General features: G+C 45.9%; 1 protein-coding gene across 2 annotated transcripts in view; it reads left to right on the top strand.

The window, feature by feature from the left end:
• TAOK3 (TAO kinase 3) overlaps positions 1 to 13147 on the top strand; it is a 248794-nt gene that overhangs the window by 137449 nt on the left and 98198 nt on the right. For both annotated transcript variants that reach the window (XM_038763111.1, XM_038763112.1), the window contains 3 exons: positions 305 to 418; positions 4697 to 4788; positions 11510 to 11603. In XM_038763111.1, the coding sequence (XP_038619039.1) occupies positions 305 to 418; positions 4697 to 4788; positions 11510 to 11603 (300 nt within the window). The remainder of the gene's footprint in view (positions 1 to 304; positions 419 to 4696; positions 4789 to 11509; positions 11604 to 13147) is intronic.

The raw sequence follows: 13147 nt of genomic DNA on the forward strand, positions 1-13147 counted from the left end.
CCATCATTATTATTATTATTATTATTATTATTATTATTATTAGTATTATTTGCTTGTATCCACCCCAGCATTTAGTACAGTGCTTGGCACATAGTTAGTGCTTAACAAATACCATCATTATTATTATTATTATTATTATTATTATTTTCTTGACCTTCTGACCATGAGCCATAGGTGTTAGATCCATTCCTAGCACTCCAGATGAAATTTAATGCAATTTTATCGTCCTAGTAATCATCTGCTCCAACCCCCTTTAGAATCCAAATGGGAAAAAAAAAATCTTTCTTCTTTTGTCCTTCCACAGGGATATTAAAGCTGGAAATATCCTGCTGACAGAGCCCGGCCAGGTGAAACTGGCCGATTTTGGATCTGCCTCCAAAGCTTCTCCTGCCAATTCTTTTGTGGGAACACCTTATTGGTACGTACCTCTGGAAAATGGGATTTTTGAAGAACGGGAGCAGTGACAAGATGGATGCTTAATTTAAGTAAAATACGCACATGTATTTATTATTCTATTGATTTTATTAATGATAATAATAATAATGGCATTTGTTAAGCGCTTACTATGTGCAAAGCACCGTTCCAAGCGCTGGGGAGGTTACAAGGTGATCAGGTTGTCCCACGGGTGGCTCACAGTCTTAATTCCCATTTTCCACGTGGAAAACAAAATAAAACAAAAGAAATAATAATAATCATAATGATGATGGCGTTTATTAAGTGCTTACTCTGTGCAAAGCACCGTTCTAAGCGCTGGGGAGGTTACAAGGTGATCAGGTTGTCCCCCGGGGGGCTCACGGTCTTAATTCCCATTTTCCACCTGGAAAACAAAATAAAACAAAAGAAATAATAATAATCATAATGATGATGACATTTATTATGCGCTTACTATGTGCAAAGCACTGTTCTAAGGGCTGGGGAGGTTACAAGGTGATGAGGTTGTCCCACGGGGGGCTCACAGTCTTAATCCCCATTTTCCACCTGGAAAACAAAATAAAACAAAAGAAATGATAATAATCATAATGATGATGGCGTTTATTAAGCGCTTACTATGTGCAAAGCACTGTTCTAAGCGCTGGGGAGGTTACAAGGTGATCAGGTTGTCCCACGGGGGGCTCACAGTCTTAATCCCCATTTTCCACCTGGAAAACAAAATAAAACAAAAGAAATGATAATAATCATAATGATGATGGCGTTTATTAAGCGCTTACTCTGTGCAAAGCACCGTTCTAAGCGCTGGGGAGGTTACAAGGCGATGAGGTTGTCCCACGGGGGGCTCACAGTCTTAATCCCCATTTTCCACCTGGAAAACAAAATAAAACAAAAGAAATGATAATAATAATCATAATGATGATGGCGTTTATTAAGCGCTTACTATGTGCAAAGCACCGTTCTAAGCGCTGGGGAGGTTACAAGGTGATCAGGTTGTCCCACGGGGGGCTCACGGTCTTAATTCCCATTTTCCACCTGGAAAACAAAATAAAACAAAAGAAATAATAATAATCATAATGATGATGGCATTTATTAAGCGCTTACTATGTGCAAAGCACTGTTCTAAGCGCTGGGGAGGTTACAAGGTGATGAGGTTGTCCCACATGGGGCTCCCAGTCTTCATCCCCATTTTCCAGATGAGGGAACTGAGGCCCAGAGAAGTGAAGTGACTTGCCCAAAGTCCCACAGCTGACAATTGGCGGAGCCGGGATTCGAACCCATGACCTATGACTCCCAAGCCCGGGCTCTTTCCACTGAGCCACAATGATGTGTATATATCTTTAATTCTGTTTATAAACTCACAGAACAGAACAGATATTTGTACTAAGGAAGCGGCGTGGCCTAGTAGGAAGAGCCCGGGCTTGGGAGTGGGAGGTCATGGGTTCTAATCCCAGCTCCACCACATAATAGTAATAATAATAATAATAATAATAATAATGGCATTTATTAAGTGCTTACTATGTGCAAAGCACTGTTCTAAGCACTGGGGAGGTGACAAGGTGATCAGGTTGTCCTGCGCGGGGCTCACAGTCATCATCCCCATTTTACAGGTGAGGTCACTGAGGCTCTGAGAAGTTAAATGACTTGCCCAAGGGCACCCAGCAGACATGTGGCAGAGCCGGGATTCGAACCCACAACCTCTGGCTCCAAAGCCCGGGCTCTTTCCACTGAGCCACGCTGCTTCACTTGTCAGCTGTGTGACTTTGGGCGAGTCACTTCACTTCTCTGGGCCTCAGTTCCCTCATCTGGAAAATGGGGATGAAGACTGGGAGCCCCACGGGGGACAACCTGACCACCTTGTATCCCCCCCAGCGCTTATTCATTCCTTCATTCATTCAGTCGTATTTATTGAGCGCTTACTGTGTGCAGAGCGCTGTGCTAAGCGCTTGGGAAGTACAAATCGGCAACATCTAGAGACGGTCCCGCCCCAACAGCGGGCTCACAGGCTAGAAGGGGGAGACGGAGAACAAACCAAACAAGTGGACAGGCGTCAATAGCAACAAAATAGATAAATAAATTATAGCTATATACACATCATTAATAAAATGAATAGAATAATAAATATGTACAAATAGACACCAGCGCTGTGGGGAGGGGAAGGGAGTAGAGCAGAGGGAGGGAGTCGGGGCGATGGGGAGGGAAGGAGGAGCCGAGGAAAAGGGGGAATCAGTCCGGGAAGGCCTCCTGGAGGAGGTGAGCTCTCATCATCATCATCATCATCAATCGTATTTATTGAGCGCTTACTATGTGCAGAGCACTGTACTAAGCGCTTGGGAAGTACAAATTGGCAACATCTAGAGACAGTCCCTACCCAACAGTGGGCTCACAGTCTAAAAGGGGGAGACAGAGAACAAAACCAAACATCCTAACAAAATAAAATAAATAGAATAGATAGGTACAAATAAATTAAGTAAATAAATAGAGTAAAAAAATATGTACAAACATATATACATATATACAGGTGCTGTGGGGAAGGGAGGGAGGTAAGATGGGGACAGGCCCTCTCAGTAGGGCTTTGAAGGGAGGAATAATAATGATGGCATTTGTTAAGCGCTTACTATGTGCAGAGCGCTGTTCTAAGCGCTGGGGGGGATACAAGGTGATCAAGTTGTCCCACGTGGGGCTCCCAATCTTAATCCCCATTTTACAGATGAGGGAACTGAGGCTCAGAGAATAATAATAATAATAATAACGGCATTTATTAAGCACTTACTATGTGCAAAGCACTATTCTAAGCGCTGGGGGGGATACAAGGTGATCAGGTTGTCCCACGGGGGGCTCACAGTCTTCATCCCCATTTTACAGATGAGGGAACTGAGGCTCAGAGAAGTAAAGTGACTTGCCCAAGGTCACACAGCAGACATGTGGCGGAGCTGGGATTCGAACCCATGACCTCTGACTCCAAAGCCCGGGCTCTTTCCACTGAGCCACGCTGCTAGGAAGAGAGTTAGCTTGGCGGATGTGAGGAGGGAGGGCATTCCGGGCCAGGGGGAGGACGCGGGCCGGAGGTCGATGGCGGGACGGGCGAGAGCGAGGCCCGGTGAGGAGCTTAAATAAATCACAGCACCCGGCACATAATAATAATAATAATAATAATAATAATAATGGCGGTTGTTAAGCGCTTACTATGTACAAAGCACTGTTCTAAGCGCTGTGGGGGATACAAGGTGATCAGGTTGTCCCACAGGGAGCTCACAGTCTTAATCCCCATTTTACAGATGAGGGAACTGAGGCTCAGAGCAGTGAAGTGACTTGCCCAAGGTCACACAGCAGACGTGGTGGAGTCGGGATTCGAACTCACGACCTCTGACTCCAAAGCCCGGGCTCTTTGAGCCACGCTGCTAGGAAGAGAGCTAGCTTGGTGGATGTGTGGAGGGAGGGCATTCCGGGCCAGGGGGAGGACGCGGGCCGGAGGTCGACGGCGGGACGGGCGAGAACGAGGCCCGGTGAGGAGGTTAAATAAATCACAGCACCCAGCTAATAATAATAATAATAATAATAATAATAATAATAATAATGGCGGTTGTTAAGCGCTTACTATGTACAAAGCACTGTTCTAAGCGCTGTGGGGGATACAAGGTGATCAGGTTGTCCCACAGGGGACTCACAGTCTTAATCCCCATTTTACAGATGAGGGAACTGAGGCTCAGAGAAGTGAAGTGACTTGTCCAAGGTCTCACAGCAGACATGTGGCGGAGCTGGGATTCGAACCCATGACCTCTGACTCCAAAGCCCGGGCTCTTTCCACTGAGCCGCGCTGCTTCTCTAGTAAGCTCCCAACAAATACCACTGTTATTATTATGATTATTTGTAAATAAGTGCTTAGTCCAGTGCTCTGCACACAGTAAGCGCTCAACAAATACCACTGTTATTATTATTATTATTTGTAAATAAGCACTTAGTCCAGTGCTCTGCACACTGTAAGCGCTCAACAAATACCACTGTTATTATTATTATTATTTGTAAATAGGGGCTTAGTCCAGTGCTCTACACACAGTAAGCGCTCAATAAATACGATTGATTGATTGATTATTTCACCAACTCCCCCAAGTCCGGGATTCCGGCCCCCGGGAAGCGCTCCGTACGTCCCGCTGTTGCCGAACCCGGCGCCGGTGAGGCCGAGAGAGGCGGCTGTCCATCAGAGGCGAGTTTTCCGAGGTGTCGCTCCCGGTCCTGAGCCCCGCGTCTGCTGTGTTTTCCCGGGCAGGATGGCTCCGGAAGTCATCTTAGCCATGGACGAAGGCCAGTACGACGGGAAAGTCGACGTTTGGTCCCTGGGGATCACGTGCATTGAGTTGGGTGAGTCCGCTGGCGGCTAGTACGATCCATCCCAATCGATTTATTTATTTATTTATTTATTTATTTTACTTGTCCATATCTATTCTATTTATTTTATTTTGTTAGTATGTTTGGTTTTGTTCTCCGTCTCCCCCTTTTAGACTGTGAGCCCACTGTTGGGTAGGGACTGTCCCTAAATGTTGCCAACTTGTACTTCCCAAGCGCTTAGTACAGTGCTGTGCACATAGTAAGCGCTCAATAAATACGATTGATGATGATGATGATTAGGTCGATCGCTGGCTTCGCGGTCGACTTCTCGGAGGCACCGCACGCTCACGCGATTCATTTTCCTCCTTTTTGGTGGGCTGTAATCATAATGATGGCATTTATTAAGCGCTTACTAGGCGCAAAGCACTGTTCTAAGCGCTGGGGAGGTGACAAGGTGATCAGGTTGGCCCACGGGGGGCTCACAGTCTTCATCCCTGTTTTACAGATGAGGAAACTGAGGCCCAGAGAAGTGAAGTGACTTGCCCAAAGTCACACAGCTGACAAGTGGGGGAGCCGGGATTTGAACCCCTGAAAATCAATAATAATAGCAATAATGAGAATGATGGTACTTGGTAAGCGCTTACTATGTGCAAAGCACTTAGATAAGCAGTGTGGCTCAGTGGAAAGAGTCCGGGCTTGGGAGTCCGAGGTCAGGGGTTCGAATTCCGGCTCTGCCACATGTCCGCTGTGCGACCTGGGGCAAGTCACTTAACTTTTCTGAGCCTCAGTTCCCTCATCTGTAAAATGGGGATGGAGACTGTGAGCCCCACGTGGGACAACCTGATCACTTTGTATCCCCCCCAGTGCTTAGAACGGTGCTTTGCACATAGTAAGCGCTTAATAAATGCCATCATTAGTATTATTCTAGACTGTGAGCCCACTGTTGGGTAGGGACTGTCTCTCTATGTTGCCAACTTGGACTTCCCAAGCGCTTAGTCCAGTGCTCTGCACACAGTAAGCGCTCAATAAATATGATTGAATGTATGAATGAATGAATGAATGAATGAATGAATGTATGTTCTATGCGCTGGGGGGGATACAAGGTGTTGAGGTTGTCCCACATGGAGCTCACAGTCTTCATCCCCATTTGACGGATGAGGTAACTGAGGCACAGAGAAGTTAAGTGACTTGCCCAAAGTCACATATCTGACAATTGGCGGAGTCGGGATTTAATAATAATAATAATAATGGCATTTATTAAGCGCTTACTACGTGCAAAGCACTGTTCTAAGCGCTGGACCCATGACCTCTGACTCCAGAGCCCGTGCTCTTTCCACTGAACCACGCTGCTTCTCAGCCACGCTGCTGATTCATTCATTCATCCATTCATTCAGTCGTATTTATTCGGCGCTTACTGTGTGTAGAGCACTGGACTAAGCGCTTGGGAAGTACAAATCGGCAACATAGAAAGACGGTTCCTACCCAACAACGGGCTCACAGTCTAGAAGGGGGAGAAACATTCAGTCGTGTTTATTAAGCGCTCGCCGTGTGCAGAGCACTGTATTAAGCGCTTGGGAAAGGACAATATTCATTCGTTCATTCATTCAGTTGTATTTATTGGGCGCTTACTGTGTGCAGAGCACTGGAGTAAGCGCTTGGGAAGTACAAATAAGCAACCTAGAAAGACGGTCCGTACCCAACAACGGGCTCACAGTCTAGAAGGGGGAGAAACATTCAATCATGTTTATTAAGCACTCGGCGTGTGCGGAACACTGTACTAAGCGCTTGGGAAAGGACAATATTCATTCGTTCATTCATTCAGTCGTATTTATTGGGCACTTACTGTATGCAGAACACTGTACTAAGCACTTGGGAAGTACAAATCGGCAACCTAGAAAGACGGTCCCTACCCAACAGCGGGCTCACAGTCTAGAAGGGGGAGAAACATTCAATCATGTTTACTAAGCGCTCTCTGTGTGCAGAGCACTGGGCTAAGCGCTTGGGAAAGGACAATATTCATTCGTTCATTCATTCAGTCGTATTTATTGGGCACTTACTGTGTGCAGAGCACTGTACTAAGCGCTTGGGAAGTCCAAGTCGGCAACAGACAGAAACGGCCCCTACCCAACGCTGGGCTCACGGTCTAGAAGGGGGAGAGAGACAGACAACAAAACCAAAACATGGAGACGGGTGTCAAAACCGACAGAATAAATGGAACTGTCGCTAGATGCACATCATTAACTAAATAAACAGAATAGTAAATATGTACAAGTAAAATAGAGTAATAAATCTATACAAATATGCTGATTTACATGTACAAATTGAAATGTAAATATACAGATTTAATGTCAATGTTCAGATTTCAATGTACAGATAGACTTGTACAAATACAAGTATAATCAATCAATCAATCAATCGTATTTATTGAGCACTTACTGTGTGCAGAGCACGGTACTAAGCGCTTGGGAAGTACAAGTTGGCAACATATTAAATGACTGAATGATATTCCTTGTCGTTCAGTTGTATTTATAACAATAATAATAATAATGATGGCATTTGTTAAGCGCTTACTATGTGCAAAGCACTGTTCTAAGCGCCGAGGAGGGTACAAGGTGATCAGGTTGTCCCACGGGGGGCTCACAGTCTTCATCCCCATTTTACAGATGAGGGAACTGATGATGGCCTTTATTAAGCGCTTACTATGTGCCAAGCACTGTTCTAAGCGCTGGGGGATTACAAGGTGATCAGGTTGTCCCACAGGGGGCTCACAGTCTTAATCCCCATTTTACAGATGAGGGAACTGAGGCCCAGAGAAGTGAAGCGACTTGCCCCAAGTCACACAGCTGACAGTTGGCGGAGCCGGGATTTGAACCCATGACCTCTGACTCCAGAGCCCGGACTCTTTCCACTGAGCCACGCTGCTTCTCTAGACTGTGAGCCCGTTGTCGGGTAGGGACCATCTCTGTTGCCGACTTGGCCTTCCCAAGCATTTAGTCCAGTGCTCTGCACACAATAAAGCATTCAATAAATACGATTGAATGAATTGAATGAATGAATGACTTGCTCCTTCAGTCACCCTCCAAATGAAATATCTGTCATTTATTTATTTCTCTATTTTTTTTATATTAATGTCTGTCTCCCCTTCTAAACTGTGAGCTCCTGATGGGCAGGATTGTGTCTGTTTGTTCTTCTCTTGTCCTCTCCTAAGCGCTTAGTACCGTGCTTTGCACACAGAGAGCGCTCAATAAATACGATTGAGGCAATGAATACGATTGAATGAATTAAATGAATGAATGACTTGCTCCTTCAGTCATCCTCCAAATGAAATATCCGTCATTTATTTATGTCTCTATTTTTTTTTTATATTAATGTCTGTCTCCCCTTCTAAACTGTGAGCTCCTGATGGGCAGGATTGTGTCTGTTTGTTCTTCTCTTGTCCTCTCCTAAGCGCTTAGTACGGTGCTTTGCACCCAGAGAGTGCTCAATAAATACGATTGAGGCAATGAATACGATTGAATGAATGGAATGAATGAATGACCTGCTCCTTCAGTCACCCCCCAAATGAAATATCCATCATTTAATTATCTGTTTTTTTTATATTAATGTCTGTTTCCCCCTCTAGACTGTGAGCTCCTGATGGGCAGGATTGTGTCTGTTTGTTCTTCTCTTGTCCTCTCCCAAGCGCTTAGTATGGTGCTTGGCACCCAGAGAGCGCTCAATAAATACGATTGAGGCAGTGAATACAATTGAATGAATCAAATGAATATCCTCCAAATGAAATATCCGTCATTTATTTATGTCTCTGTTTTTTTTCATATTAATGTCTGTCTCCCCTTCTAAACTGTGAGCTCCTGATGGGCAGGATTGTGTCAGTTTGTTCTTCTCTTGTCCTCTCCCAAGCGCTTAGTACGGTGCTTTGCACCCAGAGAGCGCTCAATAAATACGATTGAGGCAATGAATACGATTGAATGAATCGAATGAATGAATGACTTGCTCTTTCAGTCATCCTCCAGATGAAATATCCGTCATTTATTTATGTCTCTGTTTTTTTTATATTAATGTCTGTCTCCCCTTCTAAACTGTGAGCTCCTGATAAGCAGGATTGTGTCTGTTTGTTCTTCTCTTGTCCTCTCCCAAGTGCTTAGTACGGTGCTTTGCACCCAGAGAGCGCTCAATAAATACGATTGAGGCAATGAATACGATTGAATGAATGGAATGAGTGAATGACTTGCCCCTTCAGTCATCCTCCAAATGAAATATCCATCATTTATTTATCTATTTTTTTATATTAATGTCTGTCTCCCCCTCTAGACTGTGAGCTCCTGATGGGCAGGATTGTGTCTGTTTGTTCTTCTCCTGTCCTCTCCTAAGCGCTTAGTACGGTGCTTTGCACCCAGAGAGTGCTCAATAAATACGATTGAGGCAATGAATACGATTGAATGAATTGAATGAATGAATGACTTGCTCCTTCAGTCATCCTCCAAATGAAATATCCGTCATTTATTTATCTATTTTTTTATATTAATGTCTGTCTCCCCCTCTAGACAGACATTAAGCGCTTAGTACAGTGCTCTGCACACAGTAACCGCTCAATAAATACGATTGAGGCAATGAATACGATTGAATGAAGTGAATGAATGAATGATTTGCTCCTTCAGTCATCCTCCAAATGAAATATCCATTATTTATTTATTTCTCTATTTTTTTTATATTAATTTCTGTCTCCCCCTCTGGACTGTGAGCTCCTGATGGGCAGGATTGTGTCTGTTTGTTCTTCTCTTGTCCTCTCCCAAGCGCTTAGTACGGTGCTTTGCACACAGAGAGCGCTCAATAAATACGATTGAGGGAATGAAGTACTTAATAGCCACCTCAGCCTCAGGGCACTCAACGTATATATCTGCAAGTGATTTATTATTTTTTTTAATGCCTTTCTGCCCCTCTAGACTGTACACACTCTAGAGGGAGAGGGAACAGGTATCAAATCCCCGTTTTCCAGGAGAGGCAACTGAGGCCCAGAGAAGCGAAGCGACTTGCCCATTCATCCATTCAATCGTATTTATTGAGCGCTTACTGTGTGTAGAGCACTGTACTATGCGCTTGGTAAGTAATAATAATAATAACGGCATTTATTCAGCACTTACTCTGTGCAAAGCACTGTTCTAAGCGCTGGGGAGGTTACAAGGCGATCAGGTTGTCCCACGGGGGGCTCACAGTCTTCATCCCCATTTTCTAGATGAGGGAACTGAGGCCCAGAGAAGTGAAGTGATTTGCCCCAAAGTCACACAGCTGACAATTGGCGGAGCTGGGATTTGAACCCATGACCTCTGACTCCATTCATTCATTCATTCATTCAGTAGTATTTATTGAGCACTTACTGTGTGCAGAGCACTGTACTAAGCGCTTGGGAAGTGCAAGTTGGCAACACATAGAGACTCCAAAGCCCGGGCTCTTTCCACTGAGCCACGCTGCTTCCCCTAAGTCGAAGTCGGCAACATCGAAAGCCGGTCCCTACCCACCAGCGGGCTCGCAGTCTAGAAGGGGGAGACGGACAACAAAACAAACCATATTAACAAAACAAAATAAATAGAATAAAGATGTGCAAATAAAATAAATAAATAAAGGGAGTAATATATGTATATATGTTTGTACATATTTGTTACTCTATTTATTTATTGTACTTGTACTTATCTGTTCTATTTATTTTGTTAATATGTTTGGTTTTGTTGTCTGTGTCCCCCTTCTAGACTGTGAGCCCGCTGTCGGGTAGGGACCGTCTCTAGATGTTGCCAACTTGGACTTCCCAAGCGCTTAGCACAGTGCTCTGCACACAGTAAGCGCTCAATAAATACGATTGATTGATTGATGATTAATAACTATATGACTAGGGTCACACAGCGTGGCTCAGTGGAAAGGGCCCGGGCTTTGGAGTCAGAGGTCATGGGTTCAAATCCCCGCTCTGCAAAGCACTGTTATAAGCGCTGGGGAGGTTACAAGGTGATCAGGTTGTCCCACGTGGGGCTCACAGTCTTAATCCCCATTTTACAGATGAGGCAACTGAGGCACAGAGAAGTGAAGTGACTTGCCCAAAGTCACCCAGCTGACAGGATTTGAACTCCCGATCTCTGACTCCAAAGCCTGCGCTCTTTCCATTGATCCCATTCCCACCGGGTCTTCTTTTAGGAGAAGCAGCGTGGCTCAGTGGAAAGAGCCCGGGCTTTGGAGTCAGAGGTCATGGGTTCAAATCTCGGCTCTGCCAATTATCAGCTGCGTGAGTTCGGGCAAGTCACTTCATCATCATCATCAATTGTATTTATTGAGCACTTACTATGTGCAGAGCACTGTACTAAGCGCTTGGGAAGTACAAATTGGCCACATATAGAGACAGTCCCTACCCAACGTTGGGCTCGCAGTCTAAAAGGGGGAGACAGAGAACAAAACCAAACATACTAACAAAATAAAATAAATAGATTATTCTCTTCTCTGTGCCTCAGTGACCTCATCTGGAAAATGGGGATGAAGACTGTGAGCCCCATGTGGGACAGCCTGATCGCCTTGTAACTTCCCAGCGCTTAGAACAGTGATTTGCACATAGTAAGCGCTTAATAAATACCAACATAATTATTATTGTACAGCAGACAAGCGGCGGCGGCGGGATTGGAACCCGGGTCCTTCGGCCTCCCGGGCCGGGCCCTGCCCGCGAGGCCGCGGTGTCCTCGGGGACCCACCTTGACCATCCTCCTTCCTGTCTTTGCAGCGGAACGGAAACCCCCCCTTTTCAACATGAACGCAATGAGTGCCTTATATCACATAGCCCAGAACGATTCCCCGACGCTCCAGTCCGGCGAATGGTAAGGCCGCCGCCCCGCTTGGCTTTCGGGGGAATTTTGCCGCCCGGAAAATCCCCCCCGTCCCGCAATCCGCGGCCTTCGAAGGCTCGGGTGGCCCCCTGCCCATTCCCAAGCGCTTAGTCCAGTGCTCTGCACACAGTAAGCGCTCAATAAATACGATTTTTAGACTGTGAGCCCACTGTTGGGTAGGGACTATCTCTATATGTTGCCAATTTGTACTTCCCAGGCGCTTAGTACAGTGCTGTGCACATAGTAAGCGCTCAATAAATACGATTGATGATGATTGATTGAGTAAACCATACGTTTGTTTCCCGGAGGCGTTACGGACTCCCGCGGCTCTCTTGGGGATTGAGGCTCTACTTATAATAATAATGATGGTATTTGTTAAGTGCTTACTATGTGCCGAGCACTGTTCTAAGCGCTGGGGGGGGATACAAGGTGATCAGGTTGTCCCTCGGGGGGCTCACAGTCTTCATCCCCATTTTCCAGATGAGGGAACTGAGGCTCGGAGAAGTTAAGTGGCTTGCCCAAGGTCACAAAGCTGACAAGTGGCGGAGCCGGGATTCGAACCCTGGGCTCTTTCCACTGAGCCACGCTGCTTCTCTCCTCCGACCTGTCGTTTCTGCGACCGCGTCCCTCCTTTCTAGAGAATAATAATAATAATAATAATAATAATAATGGCATTTGTTAAGCACTTACTATGTGCGAAGCACCGTTCTAAGCGCTGGGGGGTTACAAGGCGATCAGGTTGTCCCATGGAGGACTCACAATCTTCATCCCCATTTTCCAGATGAGGGAACTGAGGCCCAGAGAAGTGAAGTGGCTTGCCCAAGGTCACAAAGCTGACAAGTGGCGGAGCCGGCATTCGAACCCATGACCTCTGACTCCCAAGCCTGTGCTCTTTCCACTGAGCCACGCTGCTTCTCTCCTCCGACCTGTCATTTCTGCGACCGCGTCCCTCCTTTCTAGAGAAAAATAATAATAATAATAATAATAATGGCATTTGTTAAGCGCTTCCTATGTGCGAAGCACCGTTCTAAGCGCTGGGGGGATACAAGGTGATCAGGTTGTCCCACGGGGGGCTCACAGTCTTAATCCCCATTTTACAGATGAGGGAACTGAGGCCCAGAGAAGTGAAGTGGCTTGCCCAAGGTCACAAAGCTGACAAGTGGCGGAGCCGGCATTCGAACCCATGACCTCTGACTCCCAAGCCTGTGCTCTTTCCACTGAGCCACGCTGCTTCTCTCCTCCGACCTGTCATTTCTGCGACCGCGTCCCTCCTTTCTAGAGAAAAATAATAATAATAATAATAATAATGGCATTTGTTAAGCGCTTCCTATGTGCGAAGCACCGTTCTAAGCGCTGGGGGGATACAAGGTGATCAGGTTGTCCCACGGGGGGCTCACAGTCTTAATCCCCATTTTACAGATGAGGGAACTGAGGCCCAGAGAAGTGAAGTGGCTTGCCCAAGGTCACAAAGCTGACAAGTGGCGGAGCCGGCATTCGAACCCATGACCTCTGACTCCCAAGCCTGTGCTCTTTCC

This window comes from Tachyglossus aculeatus, chromosome 21 (assembly GCF_015852505.1).
Source record: "Tachyglossus aculeatus isolate mTacAcu1 chromosome 21, mTacAcu1.pri, whole genome shotgun sequence".
Taxonomy (NCBI): Eukaryota; Metazoa; Chordata; class Mammalia; order Monotremata; family Tachyglossidae; genus Tachyglossus; species Tachyglossus aculeatus.